The 21111-nt window shown below is 42.1% G+C and overlaps 2 protein-coding genes across 9 annotated transcripts in view; one reads left to right on the top strand and one right to left on the bottom strand.

Moving 5' to 3' along the window:
• LOC134542221 (condensin complex subunit 2) overlaps positions 1-12340 on the bottom strand; it is a 57288-nt gene extending 44948 nt beyond the window's left edge. For 2 of the 3 annotated variants that reach the window (XR_010076761.1, XR_010076760.1), the window contains exons 1-5: positions 11689-12088; positions 9575-9742; positions 8011-8103; positions 6940-7140; positions 3035-3314 (exon numbers count right to left, since the gene is read on the bottom strand). Coding sequence is in view for 1 of the 3 variants with exons in the window: in XM_063386305.1 (XP_063242375.1) it covers positions 3035-3314; positions 6940-7140; positions 8011-8103; positions 9575-9742; positions 11689-11808 (862 nt within the window). In the remaining 2 variants the exon portion in view is untranslated. Of the gene's footprint in view, positions 1-3034; positions 3315-6939; positions 7141-8010; positions 8104-9574; positions 9743-11688 lie in introns of all 3 variants that reach the window. The other variant, XM_063386305.1, reaches the window with a different exon arrangement.
• Positions 12295-21111, top strand: part of LOC134542220 (lisH domain-containing protein ARMC9-like) — a 50630-nt gene continuing 41813 nt past the window's right edge. For 2 of the 6 annotated variants that reach the window (XR_010076758.1, XR_010076759.1), the window contains exons 1-3: positions 12317-12391; positions 13268-13408; positions 15762-15846. Coding sequence is in view for 4 of the 6 variants with exons in the window: in XM_063386301.1 (XP_063242371.1) it covers positions 12351-12391; positions 13268-13408; positions 15762-15846 (267 nt within the window). In the remaining 2 variants the exon portion in view is untranslated. Of the gene's footprint in view, positions 12392-12446; positions 12482-13262; positions 13409-15761; positions 15847-21111 lie in introns of those variants that run through there. The other 4 variants (XM_063386301.1, XM_063386303.1, XM_063386302.1 and 1 more) reach the window with 4 other exon arrangements.

Raw genomic sequence — 21111 nt, forward strand, 5'->3', positions numbered from 1 at the left:
GTCTTGAGTCCCGGCAAAATGATGTGAGGTTATGTATTAATTTATTGGATATAGCGCACAACTTTTGTCAATGTTGATACGTTTTCCCGTGTACCACAAACAAATTTTGCAGACATAATGCACATTTATCTCAAATATTTTCATATAATTACAAGTTTTTTCACAAAACGTCTATTCTAGATCACATTGAAGTTTTTCTCCGCAATACACTACTTGATTGTGCACTGTTCATATTATAAACAAGTTGTATTCGAGTGGCCTCGGTAGGCTACAAGTAGCCAAAAATTGTCATCAGTTTGGTGAAAATAAAAAATAGTTTTCCCTGCATAGTTAAAGAATGGGCGAACGCGTGTACATTTAATATGTTATCAAAATTAAACATAAATTACCGCCACACAAATACGTATGTACATTATAGCAGCAAATTCAATATTTATACGTCTCATTTTTATCGTTCACGTTTCGGACATTTTGATCAGGTAAGGTTGGTAAGACTACCACTAGATAGAACTCTGTGGACTAAATTATTCCATAGAAAGTGAGAAAATTTCGTTCCAGCTTTAGCAACTGCGATACTAAATGATACGTAGTGATCTTTGATGCGCCAAACTCGTTATTTTTCGTTTATTTACTTGACTGTAAAATGAATTTCGTGTTATTAAGCTGCAAATGTGCTTCAATAAAAAATACGTACATTAAAAATGGGTGAAAACGCAGTAAAAAACGTAAGGCATTATCTCTGCGAGATAAACTGGACATTATTGAAAAGGTACACTCCAACTCCACTGTCCCGCACGTGTTAATAGCAAAGGAACTGGGAATTGCAACATCCACATTAAGTGCAATATTAATAACCTGAACAATCTTCTTGCTCAAGCTGCGAAAACGTCACATAATGCCTGAAAAAAGGATAATACGCCTATGTCCAAGAACCACAATATAATAGAAAGTTTGTACATGAGTATTTCATTAAAAATAATAGTAGCATTTGCTCATAAAACAGTTGCTTTGAGTATTTTCATTCGTTCTTTTCTTGGCTTAGGCCTATGTGTAGTTAAGATTTTGCTTTTGAGTATGTATTGCCAATATAAAAGTTTTCCCAGATATAAAGTTTCCCCTCTATAGTGAACATATAAACTACTCCCTTCAGATTCGTTATAACAGGGTTCTACTGTACATATTTACTCTCTTTTTTAATTTTAATTTGGATTTGGCGTTGGCAAATAAGTGCACACATTTCAAGATTTATGGCTCAGAGTTTATAAAAGTGAATTTTGTAAGTTGATATTCTGAATTGAGTGCGGCAATTTTTATGCGATAGTTCGGGGCCTGTACGCTAGAGATTGCGGCAGTACAGGCTTCATTTCTCACTATGGGAGATAGTGTTCTATATCCTTCCCTGTTCTGTTGGTACATCGCGACGATGCAAACGAATAAATTAAGGTAAAAACATTTAAAAAGTCTTTAAAAGAAAAATTTACATGTTATAGACAACTTTGTATTTCCGTTAATTAAATAAGTACAGTGGAACCTTGTTACTACGAGAGCTGACGATGGCAGGAAAAATTCTCGTAACGAATACTCGTTATAACTGAATATAGAAAATTAAAGTCAAGTTAGATTCTGGACTGTCAAAACAGTCTTTAATTTCACACCGTAACTTGAAAACGGTGCACTATAGTGAAAAAACGTGTGAAATAAATTTTGTAGCAAATTAAATTACGAATAGAAAATGTCTCTATGGAATTTTTTGTATCTACAACGGTTTTTGATTTAATTGCGAATGAAATGGCCTGATACAAAGACTGGCGCCGTTCATATCCACGGTGGGAGGGTATTTGAAGCGGTGGAAAAAAAAAGAGCGAAGGAAGAAAGGAAGGGTTTTGGCTGGTCTATTTTTAGGTTTACCCCTCCGCCGATTTAGGAGGGAAAGCAACTGGCGCCGTCAACTGACAGAGAGAGGGAGGGAAAGAGAGAGAGAGCGCATGTTGTTTGTCACCAGTCCTTCCTCCCCTGATCCTTGCTTATACCTGCTAAGGACACAGTCCATCTGGCGCCGGTAGCCACGCAGCTGTGTTTACTGCATGAACATTATTTTTTTAACTGACGGTTTTTCCTATTTTGAAGATGCCATTCAAATCACTCGTACTTACGAAAGGGCCAACAAGGAGGCACTCGTAATAACCGGTTTAATTTGGTATGATTTACGTAGTCAAACTGACAGTGCATTACAAAACTGTTGTAACAACGAAGGTCTCGTAGTATTCCGTACTCGTAATAACGAGGTTCCACTGTAAGAGATAATGTCCGAATAAATATTAGATTTCTACTTTAAAATACATTGTTTTATACGGAAAAGATACCTACACAAAGCGCTCGGCATATAATAGCAGGACCAAAAACAACATGCGACGTTTACGCGTGAAGTTATTTTAATCCTAATTTTGAGGGCCTAAAATATAGGTGCGACGATTACGCGATAAAAGAGGGTAACAGATACAGCTATTGTTTTGTTGCAATGTTCAATTTAATAGTTTACACAGAATCAAAACACACTGGGAGAAATTAAATGAAATAAAAAAAATACCAAGGGAACTTAGGAAATATTCCAGCCAACAAGATCAAGAATATATTAATACACGTAATTGGTAACCTGCATGAATGTTTCCAAAGTTCCATCCGGTAATTATAAGGTCATGCTACATTTAAAAGTACACGAATGGAAAAGAAAATACTACAGAGATAAGACATGCAAAGGTGCTTTGGAAAACCAAACAAATCATTAAATTGCAAATTAAATTTTTTTTTCTTTTGGGAATCTGTGTGATGTTTACCTGCAACTCCACTGGCACTTCACTATTTTCAGAGATTCTCAAATGCAATTTAGTTTCACATCCATAATTTCTATGTGGTCTCATTTTAAAGTCTACGATTGACTGTATACGTACACAGCTACAAGTCCACATTATGTCCTTATGTGTAAATTAAGGTAACGTAAACGGCAGTCAGTCACGAAACCAGGGAGGAGACTCACCGCTCACAGGCAGCCGAGGCAGCTTCGCCTTGCAGCCCTCGCGGTCGCAACCTGCCGCCCGCCCCGGCTCTTTGCCCCCATCCGACCACAAGGGCAGCTCCGGGAAGAGGAGCAGCTTGCAGCCGTCGTCCTTCACCCTCAGCTTGTTCAGGAAGTTGCAGTTCCCCTCCTGGCTCTCCCCCACCGATGTGACGAACCGCTGGAAGTACGGGTCCGTCCGGGGAACCACGTCTTCCTTGGCGTTCAGCACCGAGGGGTCCTCCGCCAGCACAGACTTGCGCTGCGCCCACAATACCCGTCCGTGAGTGACGGACACCTTTTGTGCCACCAGCTTGCTAATTTAACACATCACTTGGCAACAGGATTGATAAGTCAACCAAGAATAACGAGCGTTTGTGAAGATGTGCTAAGTGGAACATGTATCATATTCCATCATAACCATTTTTCCTAAAATTTAAAGTTATAAATATGCCGAAACATAAAGAGTTTGAATAATTTTTTTGCTCTTTTATGATTAAGAAACATATGTTTCCCACAAAATTTATTCCAAATACAGTTTATGATCAAAAAATATGTACACAAAATACAATTTCATAATATATTTAATGAACCAACTAGTCATTTTATTATCAATAATTCTTCATAGGTTTAAAAATACCTACTGCATATTTACATTTTAAACTGCTATATAAATTTTTAATAAGTACAGTTTTAAAATTGAATTATTGCTTAAGAATAAATTATCTGTTTAGGAAGCAGAAACAATTCATTTATTATACGTACGTAACTTTAACAAATATTGTAGTAGAACAATAAAGGAAACTCGAGACTCTTAACATGGCAAACACTTGAGACACACCTGACTGCAATGAAAATAATCCTAGTGGCTCGGCTTGAAGAACGCCTACGAAATTCAAATTTTTGTGTATTATAATGGGAAATCTCGGCACATATTTTCTCTCGTCTTTTGAAAACTTGCTGTCATCACAAAATGAATTTATTGTCCATATATTTATATTAAAACAGTGAATTCATAATCAAAAAAAGTTTTCACAATTTACAAAAATATATTGACTTAAAGATCATAAAAAAATGACCTAACTTTAAACATGACAAAAAGATAAATATCATACAACTTTAAACAATGAAACATGCTTAACTTTAACCTAAATTTTTGTAAATAGTTTATTTAATAAATAATTCTGTGAGACATGTTTAAAATTGTTAATTTCTTAGAATAGGTGCTCATGTGAAAAAAAAAAAAAACTCTGAAAATTTTGCTTTTGAATACTAGTGCCTGAAAACTCATTTAGATGTTAATGTTGCTAATTTAAATAACAAACTACTTACACCAATTTACAGCATTTTAAATGTAGGTAACCTAACTGTATCAACTGTTCAAAACAATGAACTAAATTTTGGCTAACTACGAGGGTTATTTTTTTTTCAACCTCCGATCGGCTGTAATAAAAAAACGGAAATGAATTGGGAAATTATTTTAATGTCAAAAGAAACGTACATCTTTACTCTATTTTTCCACATAATCACCGTGCAGATTGAGGCATTTGTCGTATCGATGCACCAGCTTTCCAATACCCTTTGCATAAAATGATGCCTCCTTCCTATTCAGCCACGTTTTAACAGTGCTCTGCAGTTCATCATTGGTGTTGAAGCGTCATCCTCCAAGCCACTTTTTCAACGTGGGGAAAAGGTGATCGTCACTCGGTGCCAAATCCGGACTGTAAGGAGGGTGATCAAACACTTCCCATCGAAATCTTGCAAGGAGTTGTTGTGTTACGGCGGCACTATGCGGTCGGGCGTTGTCATGAAGCAAGACAACACCAGATGTCAGCATTCCTCTCCGCGTGTTGCGTATCGACTGTCTTAGCCGTCGTAGTGTCGCGCAGTATGCAGCAGCATTGATGTTGTCCCTGGCTCCATGAAATCAACCAGTAGCACACCTTGGTGATCCCAGAACTACACAATTAAATTGTGCTTTCGCCTGGGCAAAACCACTTTCGAGACGCTTGCCTTGGTTAAGGAGGCTTACAAAGACGACACCCTGTCAAGGACCCAGGTTTTCCGGTGGTTCAGTGAGTTCAAGAATTGACAGGAAACAGTTGAAGACTTAAAGCGATCTGGATGTCCTTCAACGAGTGGGTTAGACGAAAATGTGACCAAAGTAAAAAATCCGCCCGATTCTGATCGTCGTTTGAGTGTAAGATTAATCGCCGAAGACCTAAACATGTGCAAAACAACAGTTCACAAAATTATTTCTGAAAATTAGAACATGCGGAAGGTTTGTGCAAAATTGGTGCCAAAAGTGTTGAGTCATGAACAAAAACAATGACGAGCTCATGTTTCCCATGAGATGTTGAAGCAGTTAGAAAGTGAACCGGACTTTCTATACAACGTAATAACAGGGGTTGAATTATAGGTGTTCTAGTACTCCCCCAAAATCAAACACCAAAGTTCGGAGGCACACCTCTAACTCCCCGCGCTCCAAGAAAGCAAGAATGTCGAAGTCCAAGGTAAAGACAATGTTCATTGTCTTTTCTGACAAGCATGAGATGGTCCACAAAGAATTTGTACCTCTGGTACAAACCGTCAATGTCGTTTTCTACAAATAAGTCCTTGCGTGCCTGCACAGACCTGTCATATGGAAACTACCGGAGATGGCAGAGTGCTGGAATCTCCACCATAACGCTCCAGCCCACACCGCCTTCGTTGTGAGTGCCTACCTGGCACAGATAGGGGTTGCCGCAACCACCGTACAGCTTCAATGTGAGTCTGCCAGACTTTATCCTGTTCCCAAAGCTCAAGAGAATCATGAAAGGTCACCATTTGAAAGATGTTCCCGCCATCCAACAGGCTGTCACAGAGTCTCTGAAAGAGGTTACCGCAGCTGACTTACAGGGATCCTTTGCAGCGTATTGATGCCCAAGGAGACTATTTTGAAAAATTTTACATTATGTACCGATCGAATCAATAAATTCTTTTTGCCAGACCTAGTCTCATTACTTTATGGGCAAACCCTGTACACATAGTCACGTACATCCAATCAAACAGTTGAAATATGTTTATAAGATTTATTTTAAATTATGTTATATGCCTACCTAGTGTAAAATAACCAAATCAACGGACTGGGCTTTGTATATAAAGTTATTATTATAACACTTAATAAGTAATAATATGATTTTCTTTAACTATGTAATAATAAGTCATACAAGAAAATGTAAAATTTATATAGAAATGGACGGGTTTTGAGCCTGAATACTCTCAATTATTAATCACGCATAATATCACATTTATAAACACATACGTAGTTTGAAACTTATTGTAAAATATTATGTTATTAGCATAGTAATACCGGAATTATAAAATATTTTTTAAGTTGCTATTATTTCTTTGTGTGACTATTAAAATTTATAAAAAGTATTCCAGAACCTTTTATCTGTCACAGATAAGATTGATATGTACCCCGGAGTTCATATAAGCGAATATGTATAAGTTAATGCCACCACATGCAGACGACTTCAGCACCAACAGGCCTAAGAAATTTTAACAAATTTTAACTTCAAAAATGATTTCGAGCATTTAGCAACATCTTAATTGATGCAACCAAGCATTGAACTAACTTTTCTAGCCATAATAAAAAACTACAACTAGAGAAAATGTGTAAGAAAAAAAAACAAAGTACATTAAAATAGTTAAATAACCTTGTCCCAAATGCACTTAAGCTGTAGGATCAGGTCACTAGAATGTGCTGCACAACGAGTCTCCCATTTTTTTGACGACTTTCCTATATTGTTCTACTAAAATAATTGCTTTTAATCTTACCAATATCAAAATCATTTCATTACCATTTAAAAAGTTGTAATAGACTAATGAATGGGAACTTTTACCTTCCGAACCTTCTTCTTTCTTCTGCTGGACCCATCTGTTCCATCCTCTGGCACATTCTCTTCGTTACCTTCATTGTCACCCTTGCCACTTTTCTTCTTCTCCTGCGCGAGCGCGCCTGCCATCCTGAGCACGGCCTCATGCACATTGTCGACGCGGCAGCCATAGATCTTGGCACCTGCATCCAGCGCCACACCTGCCACCTGGGAGAGACGGCCACACAACACTCATTGTGAGTCTGTTTCCCAGTGCACAGGTGTTGCAATGACACAGCAAATCACCCACTACAACACTGTACAACTAGGTACTTGAGGCCCTGTCACTGCCAAACTTACATTTTCAAAACAACATGTTTGGTCAAATAGTGTTAGTGGTTATTGAGTCACTGAAAATGTCACTAGCACAGCCATGTTTGTTTGGCATGTTGGATGACTTGAATTTTCATAAAATAATTTGCATATACTGTAGGGCAGGTTCTAAAATATGTTGGATGTTGGACAACATCAGCCAATCAGAAAAGTTTCAATTGAAAACGGAAATGGTGTTCGTTACCGTCACCGATTCATTAAAATGGTGAAGTACAAATGAGTGATTGTCAAATGTAGTTCGAGACAAATCACATAGCTGCATAATTTTTGCAATAATTTTATCTTCCACTCAATCAACACTGTCATATGGAACTTGGAAAATGTTTCACCAAAGCATTTATTGGCTAAATTATGAAAAATTAAAAAACGAGATGAATGATGAATAATGAATATTTGAGAATTTTTGCTAATCTCTCAACACGTGCGCGCTTGTGTATATATATAACTGATATTATGGAGCCCTGAGAACTTACCACAAGCTCTAAGCTTAACTAACAAAAACTTGCAATATTCTATAACCTAAATCACAGGCTACAGCAATGCTTATTAAACTTTTAATTTTTATCATACCTATGGATAATTACAGGCATATGTAAGCATCTAATATGACTAGCAATATTTATATAAAAAAGTACTTACAAAATAACAAAAGAGGCCTAACTAATACAAAGAAAAATAGTATCATATTACAGCATAGTTGCTTACCTGGAAGTTACTTGAATCAAAGGTTTTTTTTTTGAACACTGTAGCCATGTAGTCAATCAACTGTAGGCTAAATGCATTCTTGGTAGTGATTTTCTGGAAGAGAGAACATTTTTTTTTAATTTTTGAAAATTGTTTCACTTTAGTTTTTTCTGGCACTTAGATTTAATTGATGTAAGAATTTCATGATAATGCACGTGTGGATACTATGTCCCACTATATCTATAAGATGAAGTAAGGAAAACTACAAGAATAGATACTATGTATTTCAGAAGTTTTTCTCGACACTGTTTTAAATGACAGTTACAAGTGTCACTACTGAGTGCAGACTGTGTTTGAAAAAAAAAATCAACATATAGTTTCCTGCCTGAGGCAAGGTCTACATGTATGGAAGGGAGCCGACACTCCTAGGAGCCGGCTGCCCTACCAAAGTGACAGACCTGTCGTTCCAGCCAGCCTGAAGAATGCATGATGTGAAACGAGATATGGAATCGGTGAGATAACAGAAGTGACCCGAGATAACCAGCAGGTCACAGCAACATCCCCATGTTTTCAACTTGCGATAAACCTGGATTCGACCCCGCCGGGAATCGACCCGAATCACCTTGACGGGAGGCGAGTGTTCTGACCATACAACCAAACAATCTCCACACTGTGTTACTTATGGTCAAATTATAAATAGTAGGTATTTAGTTAAGTTCTGCTCAGTAGCTCAGAAGGAAAAGTTGGTGGATCACGACCATTGAGTGTAGCAATGGTTTATTTCTGATTCTGGTGTAACAACTCATACTTGTCATAAAATCAAATAACTATATTGTTACGAACGCAAACAGGACAGCGACACGCGCCTGGTTCGGAGCTGGCTGGCGGCCCTGCACGGCCACTGGCGTCACGTGCTTCCCATTGATGTAAGGCACGCCACACGTGCCTGGCCAAATTACAAAGGTCATCACTACCCCCCTACCCCCACGCATCTCCCGCCACTGGCTATTATCACCTTTAGCGGCCTGGGAATTCCGGGCTTACGGTGGCCGCCATGTGGAGTGGCGATGGCCAAATTTCCACTATTTAGGTTTTTGTTTTTGTTTTAAAAAATTCCCCCTTTGCCAAATTTTCATTTTCTTGTGTTTTTTTTACATAACTCTTTTATGGTTCCACAGAGAATCAGTCTAGTATACATTTCTCTCTATTCCATTTTATTGTATTGAGTATATATTTTACTAGGACTTGCATGAAATGTAAAAAAAAAAATCCCTGTATGTTTAGATTCAATTTAAAAATACTCTGTAAATTATTTGATATTACATTAAAAATTAAATTTGAATAAATAATTACATTCACACACATAATAACAATTTCACAGCTTTGTACAACTGACACATTTTCATTAATTTTAATTTTATGCAGTTGAAAGATAACACATGGCAAGACATACAAAGCACGGGTAAAATTGTTCATAAAAACATACCTACATCAATTATAAGCATTTATCACAAAATATCTACCATATTTCAGCATTTCAGCAGTGCGTCACACCAAAGATCATTCAAGTATTGAGTCTACTTACGTTTTCAGAAGAGAGCTTCATACATTTGGCATAGTGCTCTGTCATCTCGTCCGCAGTAAGGCCCGACAATGCCGAAACCAATGGTGTGGACTTTTCGGCCACTGAAATGGATGAAGACCGGTCGACAGTAGCAGAGGATATTCTCTCTCGTTCCGCTGCATCATCATTCTAATAAGGACAATAAAAACCAAGTAGTAAGGAATAATACTTATGTAAGTTGATATTCACTTTACGATAAGTATCAAGAAAAGGAACACATACAAAAATAAAAAAATCTGATAGTCCATTTTTTTTGTTTCTAACATCTCTCTTAACTTAAACTGAAAATACTGTAAAACAGGGTAACTTTCAAGGAGTGGGTAGGCCTACATCCAAGAAAAAACAAGTACAAATTAGAAAAAGCACATTTTTTTTTAAGTTTCTGACTTTTTTACAATCATTCTGTAGAAGGGAATGTCTATATTTCATTTTTTGATTAATACACTTGTGATTGGGCTTCCGCCCGGTGGAAAGGAGTCTCCCCCCCCCCCCCTACTCAACCAACTGGTAAGGTTAAATTAGATAAATTTTAAATGGTATTTCCTAATCAACCTTTATGGCTATGTTTATGACGCAAGGAATACAACAGCACAACAACGCAAGACAATCATGGTAGTTTATAAAGCACACAATTTTCTTGACCAGGCTTCTGTTATAATACATATTTATCATAAAATCAAATGAAATTGTCAATAATCTGATTTAAATATGATAAATTTTGTTTCACTATACTAAAGTTTAACAAGTAAAATGCACATACCGTATATGTCTTTATGAATTTTCGGAACATTTCACTTTAAAAACGGAAACCAGAAAAGAAATCAAAATGCAGGAAGTTGAAAGTTGGCAGATGCTTGTACTGCGTTTTTGCACCTGTGTAGTTTATGAACGGGTATTTGAAAACGTTGCTATAAAACTTTTTTAATCTTGCGTTTCTTGTGTAATACTATTGTACAGTATTTTAAATGTAGCTAGCTACCCATATCCAATCATTAAAAAGGTAAACCAATGATAAATCTAAGTAATTGGAATATAACATTGCCATTTTACAAAATGATTAATGATTATAAAAGAAGTCAGAGAAAAAAAAATGCATTTTCACATTTATTTTTTCAGATACGCTCCTCACCTTGATAATTACCTAAAAGTGTTAACGCTTGGTTAGGAATTACCAATTTTAAATAAAGCTAAATCTGTACTTCTGAAGGAGAGCCACTTTTCAGCAAAATTATAATTAAAATCCCAAAATAATTTAATTTTTCTCCCTGACATGTTTTCAATTATTTTCTAACAGGGTGTTGTGATACTTGAAGTAGTTTATCAGTAATTGGCCATTTTACAGAGTGGTTAAATTAGGTACATTAAAAATAATGTAATATTGTATGAATGGTAGGTTAGGTTAGGTTAGCATCATTAAAAATACTTAGTAACAGTGTAGATGGTTGGTTAGCAACATTTAAAATACTATAATAATAGTGTGAACGGTTTGTAAGGTTAGGTCCCCTAAATTAGATATAATTTTAAATTATGAGAATTGTTGGTTAGCAACATTAATAAAAACTACAAAATAGTAATGATGGTTGGTTAGGTTGGCTACATTTTAAATTGGTAATTCCTAATCAATAATTCAAATAATTTTATAGTATTTTTAATGAAGGTAACCCAACCTAACCATTGTCCAAACTATTTTTAAGTATTTTAAATGTCGCTAACCTAACCAACATTCTGTAACAAGATGCAAGTTCTTACTTTGGTTTATGTTATTTTGCTTACAAAAACCAATATGTTACATATTCCCTTTCTGTGTTCGGTCTTGTGTTTTTCTCTCTGGGTGTAGCAGTGCGTTTGGTGCTGTTAAGTTGGTATCTAACTTATCCTCAGTGATTCCAAGCTAAGTCTAGAATAGCCTTGTAAACTAAACATTAAACTAGATATAAACACTAAACATGAAGGTAACACAGAGCAATGTTTATTAAGAACATAGCCCAACATAACTAGTAGCTAGTTAAAATGCTTACAATGCAGTCTACCGTAACAAAGTAGATAAAAGGCAGCAACAAAATTTTATACGTTACCTCTGGTAAATCCACGGAAGCAACAGGAGCTACACCAAAAGACTTTCTTCTCAATGGCGAATCTGCATTGATGACACCAAGAGAGCGCCTCGCTTTCAAACTATGCCTGGACTTATTCATTTTTACGGCGAGTCTTGACAATAAAGTCTTTAAAACACACTTATCACTTAAATTATACCACGTTTACTTTATATTCTCACAGGATTTTCGAAAATCTATATATTTCCGCACAATAATTCTAACTATACAGGTATACATTATAATACTAATACAAACATGGTCTAAAATCGAAGATTATTTTTATTATAAAAAAACACAACAAACTCAAATTCTGACAAACAAGCCCCTAAAGTTAGCGCCAAAACAAACGGAACGACATTTTCTTTTGACATCACCTTGCCCAACATAACACTGCACTATTAAAAATTCCCAACAGAAATTAAAAATTAAAGTAGTTTTTAAATTGAAATGAGACAAATAATTTTAGCTTTAAAATCCAACAATTAATCTTTTAAGTAATTTGTATTTTAAGAAAACATTTAAATTATTTTTTTTAATTATTTGGCAAACTGGAGCTATATTATTAAATTTTCATTTGTTTAATTATTTTTGTTTTGCGACTACCGACTAGTCTTGTCAGATAGAACGAAGTGAATAGAAAAATGTTAGATTGTAACATTGCAAAGACATCGGATACTGCAGTGTACGTACTGCAATTATGTACCAATAATATTTCTTTACCATAGTGGTTGCAAACTGTGGCTTTGCACCGGATGAAAGCCCCATTGCGTGTGTAAATAAAATCACATCAAATCTAACTGAATTACTGCCGAACGTATCTTAATATTTTGAAAGGCGAACGGAAAGAGTGAGGGATACTTTCTGTGGTGTGGGTGGACAGGGATGGATTGGAATGGGCGGGAGGAAGGCATGTTAGTGGTGAGATGCTAAGGAGCTGAGGAAACGACTAAAAGACTGGTAAAGGGGGGTGGGAGATAGGGGAGGAATCCTTTCCACCGTGTGAAAATCCGATTGCGAATGTAACATCAGTCAATCAAATGGCTACTGGGTTGTTCGCCTGGTGGCAAGAAGTTTTTCACACAACTTATACTCCTAGGCTTTCAATTCCCTCCTGAAACCCTGCTCATTCAAATTTACCTCTTTCCCCTCCCCAGGACTACATTTCACCTCAAATATCACCTTGAAAGGTCTTAACAGCCTTTCCCCTTTGCCTACCTCTCTGTAGCATGCCTCAACCATGTGAAACCATTTTTGATGAACATCTGGTTCACCTTATCTAGCTTGCATAGCTATCTTATAAACTGCAGCTGTATACTTGAGCATCATCCTGGGCCCTGTACCCAGGATCGGAGGACGACCCCCCCCCCCCCCCCTCAACCGTGCTACATTATAATTGCATGGTTATTTCTTATGTACACTCTTTTTATAATGTTATTTAACTTGAAAATACAGGATATAATTATGGTTACTATTTATAGTCCAAACTAAGCTTTATTTATAAAATAATTTTACTTTAAAGTACTGTGCCCGGCAGTTATATTGGCGTCTCTCAGCGCAGGGGTGCGGGGACAGCGGGACCGGAGAAAGAAGAGGGGGTAAGCAGGCGACACGCAGCCGAGAGCCGTGCAGTGGCTGTTAGGAAAATATCGCCCTTCAGTGTATACCCGAAAATGGAAGACGAAGGTGGCAACTCGCAGAGGTGCGGTAAAGTGATAAATAGCGGAAAGCGGGAAATAATAAAAACAGTTTATTCTATGGTATAAGTTGCTATTACTCCAAAAAAGCGCAAAAGTGTCTTAAATGGAAAGTTTAACATTGTAGGTTATATGTTCTGCATTGTTTGTACACTATGAATGCTGACAATCGAATAGTAATAATAGTAATTAATTTTAACTTAATTTTGTTTTTCGTCACCTAATACAATCAATTATCATGGAAAGAGAATTTCACACTTACATTAAACAAATCATGTAATATATATGATGTTTTGAAGGTTATAATATGCATTCTAAAGTGGAAGTACAATGCAAATTGTATTTATATTTATAATAAATAATCGATTAAAGGTGCATTAAAATATAAAGCCACACATACACAGGCATTTTTTAAATGCCATTAACGTTGGTAGTCAGGTGTTTCCTAAACGACTGACATTAAGTTAAAGCAGCAAATATAACATAACAAGCTCCATGTTTAGTTAAATGTAAATCCAGCGCTAAATGGCACGTTTTAGGTACGGAAACCGTAGAACGATAAGGGCTAAACTGGCTCCTGTGTCATCAACTGTGAGATAGCTTTCGCGCAGAGAGCTACAAATGTGTAATGTTTTGGTCGTTTGCTTTTTATTGTAAGACTTTTTTTTAAATATAACTTTAAGAACACAATGAATTGAGAAGCATAGTTTTAAATTTATTTAACATACTAAGTGACCTAGTTTTCCAAAATAAATTGTTTCTGGTTTTCGCTAGTTTCTGAGTTAACAACATTTCAATTAATTTTGGTTATCATAATAATTAGCAGACACCGTAAGTATATTTGAAGGGACAAAGTAAATCGTTGCAGGTTTAGATAATAGTTTGTTACTTTTCCTGACAGATGAGTACAAATATTCGAGCACAACCACTGCAATTTACACAATTTTACACTTACGTAGTACAAGTACAATTCATAGGATTTCTCACTTTTGGTTTGGTAACCCAGCGCTCTTAGCCAAAAGGTCTTACCGCCCTGGGGTCCCCACGGGCGTGGATACAGACTTACGTAGTGTAGGAAGTCACGTGCCGAATGTTTTCTGTGCTGCTAGTACAAACCTGGCCGCTGACCTTGACAATAGAGTATTGCTTTCTCTTCGCCCTCCCCTCCCCGCCAGACAGGACTTTGGGAGCTCAGACGCCAAGATAACTGCCGGGCACAGTAACCACAGCGAGTATGTATATTTATTTCACACACTGAGATAAAAATGAAAATAGTTACAGAAAAATATAATTATTTGGTCCCAGGCTCCCTCCAGGCCCGGGCCCTGGACCCAGGGGTCCACCCAGCCCCACCCTTGTGGGGGCCATGGCATCATCTTATCCAGTTTAAGTACTTACTCCGTCCTTTACATTCCTGCCTGGCCCCTCAACTATTCTGCCACAAAGTAGTTCCATGTACTACTACACTTCTTTCCTAAGTCCCAGCCACTGAGCACCTGATTCTTTCATTCCAAGTGTGTCTGCAATACCCAAGATATTTTTTTTTGTAAAATTATACCTATATTAACTGTATTGTGAAAATTGAGCCAGAAGTAGATTGTCCCTGCAAGTAGCAGCAACATGGTGTCATGTCTAGACAGCGTGGAAAGTAAAGGAGATGAAGTGGGAATGAAGAGTAATGGTGAATGATAATATAAATATTAAAAAAATCAGTTAACTGCAAAAGCATCACATTGATCATCGGCAAAGTGTCAAAGTTCAGATCCATCAAGATTTGAACCTGGACTATTTTTGTGATTGGTCTAAACACTAAACCATTGTACAATTAGCCATGTTTTAATAGTCATTGATTATTAAATTTTTTAATTTGAAAGAATAATTTGAAAACAAAAGAAAGATAAAGAAAACATGTTTAACAAAGCAGGATGCTCCCATAAAATCCTAAATTGTTTGTAGACTTAGTGTAAGAAGAGCAAAGTCTACAAACATTTTAGCATTTTAGGTATTTAAGAAAAGTCATTAGCTTTGGTTGTACTATTTTCTTTAAATATTTTTAAAGTACAATTTGATTATTACCTTTTGTATTAGGGTTACATACATTTAATATATTTATTAATTAGTTATTTACAATTTATTTCATCTTTCTAGAAATGTTTAATTCAAGTTTTTTTATTGAATATATTAATTTAGATGTAATAATTCTAAAACTATAAGTGTTATATCTGATATTATTATTGAATTTTACTAAGCTTCCTTAAGTTAATAATTTTTTTTTAAGTTATTTGGTGATATTTAAATTGTGGGAGTTAAGCTTTTTATTCTTTATACATTTTGTTTTTGTGAATATTGTTGTTGCAGTGAGTGTCACGAAGCATCTCTTGTATTGGCTGATGTGCCTCGACTGGTCGCTGCAGACAAATACTGCATTGATCTTGTCTATGAGGTGAGCTACCTACCAGCGAATTGTTTAATGCTGATATTCTGTTTGTATTTCAAACCTTAGTAGGTATACGTTTTGTCCTATATTTAATTACTGTACTACAGGGTTTGTCCATAAAGTAATGAGACCGGCCGCTCACGGAGCTCCAATCACCAGGAGGGCGGTCCCCGGCAAGGGAATTTGTAGTGGGGGGTCTAAACTAAGCAACAAACCTGGTGGCAGTCACGTCTGTACTCTGACGCAGTGAGGATTACGCGAGGTGCACAAGCTGTATTTGAGTTATTGTCACTGCAGAAAACGTCCAAAATGGAGCGTTCGCTGGAGCAGCGCTACACAATTAAATTGTGCTTTCGCCTGGGCAAAACCACTTCCGAGATGCTTGCCTTGGTTAAGGAGGCTTACAAATACGACACCCTGTCAAGGGCCCAGGTTTTCCGGTGGTTCAGTTGTAACTGGCTCTCGTGCTACTAATTAAATATAAATGCTCAAGTGGCTGATTAATAACTGGAAGTGTGTGAGCAAAAAAGACTAAGTAAATATACCATCAGAGGGAGCAACGAGAGGCCAGACAAACTAATTTATATTTTCCCCTTAAAACAGGTGGGGAAAAGAGGATCGTTATTGGTTAAAGAGATACTACAAACATGTCTCTAGGCATCCTGGTTTATTCCTTAGAATTTTCATTTTCTGTTAAAGATTAAGTTCCAAAATAGCACTCAATGGACATATCACACACACACACACACACAGAGATAGAGATATATATATATATTGACGCCGACCTCCAATGCTCCTCTGTCGCATAGACCGCTATGCCTCATCAACGTCTCGCAAAAGCGTGTGCACCGAACGCGCCCGTGCGCGCAGCAAAGTGCAGTTCGTGCGACGAGGCGAACGCCATACAACGAGTGCTACACCGGCGCAAGGATCCGGCCGGGTGTGGCATATCCTTCCGCCGCACTACAACAAATTGTTATAATTATGTTTTTCCACAGGATTTTATTAAACATTATTTTTTATTAATTAATAATTAAGTCTTTGCAAAATCATGTTTCAATGTGCGATTTGTCCCGAACCTGGCCGGTTCAGTTTCCCGCGAAATTCACACGTTTCCGCGGGAGGGCTGGCGGGGGAGGGGGGTCGCGCGCGGCGACACCGCTAGTGTCCTTCGAGAGCTCAACGAGGCCGGCAGCCTGCGCGCAACGCGGAACCTTCAAACTTTGCATTCACCGACATGTAGTTTTCCATAGTGTAATTTCTTTTCAACCTTTTGTACAGTTCCGCGGTCGGCCTAAATTTACCATGAGGTACTTAACTTAATTCAATCAGTGCTCAAGATGAGTGTTCCACGTCATACGTAAGTACTGTGGGGAGATTATGTGGTTTCACGTCGGCGCTTCACGCCCAACCTAGCCTACCGGCTATTTAGTTTTGGCCCGCACGGGGCAGCCAGCAGGCGACACGTGCTATCAGACTTAATAACGATTCAGTCCCTGGGACACACCTAGACACCACGTAGAGTCGCCGGAGACACGGGCCTACGTGCTGCTAGCCCAGTTTATCAAGTGTAATGTATTAGTGGAATAGTTGTTCGCCTAAGTGTAATTCGTCATGTCAGGGCTTATGTATCACCGTCGTACGGCAGTGCGCCACCAAACTTAATCCAGAGCTAGGTATTAGTGTAGTGTATTGTGCTTCAAAATATCGTGTGCCATGTCAGAGTGTCTTTTGTAACTTTCGCATCACGTAAACGAGTCTGCCCCTCACGCGCATAAGAATCGTGAGCCGCCACTGAGGAAGTGAGCTGCGCGTGTGACTAGTCGCGTCGGGCAAACCGTTACAGCCAGAACGGGCAGCACCATGTATTGGGCTGTGCTGTATTAAATTCACGAACTATCTGAAGAAGTTTTGTGTTATTATTCAGGCGTCCCGAGTGGCCTCAACAGCTCGGGGGGCCCTACTGCGTTGACCCCTACCTCTAGCCACAAGGCCGAACCTTCCCTGAGATCACGAACTGAACAAAATCACGTCTAAATACTCAGAGGTAGCGGGGACGGCGTCAAATAGGCGCCCGACTAGTGTGGCTTTCATTTTCTAAAAATTAATTTCCAAATTTTGTTTCAAATTTTTCAAATTTTTTCTCAAATTTTTCAAATTTTATACTTCAAATTAGTGTACCAGTAAGGGCTCGCGTAGGAAGTCGGGAATCGCGCGGAAACGGACGCGACGCGCAGACAGCCAAAGGAGCGGGCACCTGGCGATAGGCGCGCGTCAAGTTACACGCCAGACGAGATAACGGCTGTGGGAGCGGAAGTCCGCGCGCCTCGCACACGGATCAGGTGGCGCAGCTGCGCAGCTGCTACGCGCCGAACAGGAGCACGAACATGAGCCGTGACGGAGCGGTAAAGATAGACATGGAAGGGGTATGCCACGCATGCCTTCTGCCAGGGTTGCCAATAAATCATGCCGCGGCAGGGGTTTTCGCCACCTGTACCTGCGACACAGATAGGAAGCACAAAACAGACTTTGACGACAGAAAATCAGGGCCGACGTCTACAATTCAGTGCGGCGCGAGGGGATGTCATCGGCGGCCCGATGAGGTGGCGTTCTGCCACCAGTGCGGCACCGTGAGGCACCGCTCGTGCACCGAGGCCCGGGAGTTCCTTAACTTCCGGAATGGGCTATTCATGTGCCGCGCGTGCGAGCTCGCGCTGGACAGACCGTCAGCGACGCCGGCGGCCCCTGTCGCACCGCGCCCCGGCGGCACCCTCAAGCTGCCGGAGTTCGGAGGGCAGGAGCACGAGGACCCCGCAAAGTTCCTGCAGACATGCCGAGACAGGCTGGCACGATACGCGGTGCCTACAGATGAGTGGACGGAGAAGGCGTGCGAGCAGCTGAGGGGGTGTGCCCTTGACTGGTGGACCACAGCCGGAGAATACGGCATGGAGTGGGGCGACTTCGCCAACGGACTGGAGGAGCGTTTCAACGACGCCCGTGCCCGGGCCCGGTGTCAACAGTCACTGTTCTGCCGGCCTCAGGAGGCGGGGGAGAGCGCGGAGGCCTTCATCAGGTCTAAGGCGCGGCTCCACCGACGGCTGGCGGAAGGGGAGGACGACAGCAGCATGCTAGGGGTAGTCGTCCAGCAGATGCTGCCCGAACTGCGGCCATTCCTTAGGGCCGCCACCGACAAGGGACTGGAGACGTTCGTGCGGTTGGCGAACGAGGTGGAGCGCGACGTGCAAGTTGTCCGTCGCAGCCGCGAGCCGCCCACCCGACGGCCAGGTGCGTCGCCACCGATGTTGGCGGCCCCCGAGGTCTCCAGGGCTCTGGTACCGTACGTGGAGCCAGTGCCGAGGCAACAGGGGGAGCAGCCGTCCCGACGTACCGCACCCAGGGAGAACACCGGGGCACCAAACCAGGGGGCTCCACGCTGCAAGTACTGCCGTGAGGAGCGGTACCACTGGCACGACGTCTGTCCCACGCGGGCAGCTGTCTGGCAAGCCCGTGGGGCGGGCGGCCCCACGTCGGGAAACGCCCGCTATGGGGTAGTGCCATGGCTGGCCACTGTCCCTGGAACCCTAGCCCGGCCTCCACTGTCACCCCGGCGCGCCCCGTCAGGACGGACGGGCGCGGCGCACCCGACTCGTCAGCGGCCTGCACCGGGTCGTCGGCGAGCCGCACCGGACACCAGGTGGCCCCGGCGACACCGGCAGCACCTGCGGTGTCCGCGGACACACCGGCACGCCCCGTCAGGACGGACGGGCGCGGCGCACCCGACTCGTCAGCGGCCTGCACCGGGTCGTCGGCGAGCCGCACCGGACACCAGGTGGCCCCGGCGACACCGGCAGCACCTGCGGTGTCCGCTGACACACCGGCACGCCCCGTCAGGACGGACGGGCGCGGTGCACCCGACTCGTCAGCGGCCTGCACCGGGTCGTCGGCGAGCCGCACCGGACACCAGGTGGCCCCGGCGACACCGGCAGCACCTGCGGTGTCGGCGGACACACCGGCACGCCCCGTCAGGACGGACGGGCGCGGCGCACCCGACTCGTCAGCGGCCTGCACCGGGTCGTCGGCGAGCCGCACCGGACACCAGGTGGCCCCGGCGACACCGGCAGCACCTGCGGTGTCCGCTGACACACCGGCACGCCCCGTCAGGACGGACGGGCGCGGTGCACCCGACTCGTCAGCGGCCTGCACCGGGTCGTCGGCGAGCCGCACCGGACACCAGGTGGCCCCGGCGACACCGGCAGCACCTGCGGTGTCCGCTGACACACCGGCACGCCCCGTCAGGACGGACGGGCGCGGTGCACCCGACTCGTCAGCGGCCTGCACCGGGTCGTCGGCGAGCCGCACCGGACACCAGGTGGCCCCGGCGACACCGGCAGCACCTGCGGTGTCCGCTGACACACCGGCACGCCCCGTCAGGACGGACGGGCGCGGTGCACCCGACTCGTCAGCGGCCTGCACCGGGTCGTCGGCGAGCCGCACCGGACACCAGGTGGCCCCGGCGACACCGGCAGCACCTGCGGTGTCCGCTGACACACCGGCACGCCCCGTCAGGACGGACGGGCGCGGCGCACCCGACTCGTCAGCGGCCTGCACCGGGTCGTCGGCGAGCAGTACCGGACACCAGGTGACCCCGGCGACACCGGCAGCACCTGCGGACCGCCTGACGGCAGCGGCAGCGCCCCGGGAGCAGTGTGGTGAGTCGTTCCAATTAGGGCAGTTGGGACCTGGGGCGGGGCATTTACTCCGGATTCCCGTCAGGATGGATGGACGGCCAGTGCATGCTCTTGTCGACACGGCCGCCAGCCACACGTATGTGTCGGCTCAATGCTCGAGCGTACGGGACATTGACTCAGGGGCGGAGGAGGTACAGTTAGCGACGCAGGGGGCGACAGCGCGTATTGTCGGCCGCTCGAACATCACCCTCTCCATCAGGGACCATGTTAGTCACACAACAGCACTAGTAGTAGAGGGACTACGGGAGACGCTGATCCTAGGTCTGCCTTGGCTGGCGCAGGAGGACGCCACTGTGGAAGTCAGGGAGGGGAGGTTGCACGTTGGCCACCACGAGCGGCGCACAGTTTACAGCCTGGGCTATCGGCCACCCGCCGAGCAGGAGACACCCATCACGCTCGCGGACTTGAGGAACGGTGTGCCCGCTGCCCATGTAGAGCTCATAAACAATGTCTTGTCTCAACAGCCACAGGTGTTTGCGGCCACAGATATGCTCCGCCGTACCACAACCACGGAACACACCAT

The sequence above is a fragment of the Bacillus rossius genome (assembly GCF_032445375.1).
Source record: "Bacillus rossius redtenbacheri isolate Brsri chromosome 4 unlocalized genomic scaffold, Brsri_v3 Brsri_v3_scf4_2, whole genome shotgun sequence".
NCBI lineage: Eukaryota > Metazoa > Arthropoda > Insecta > Phasmatodea > Bacillidae > Bacillus > Bacillus rossius.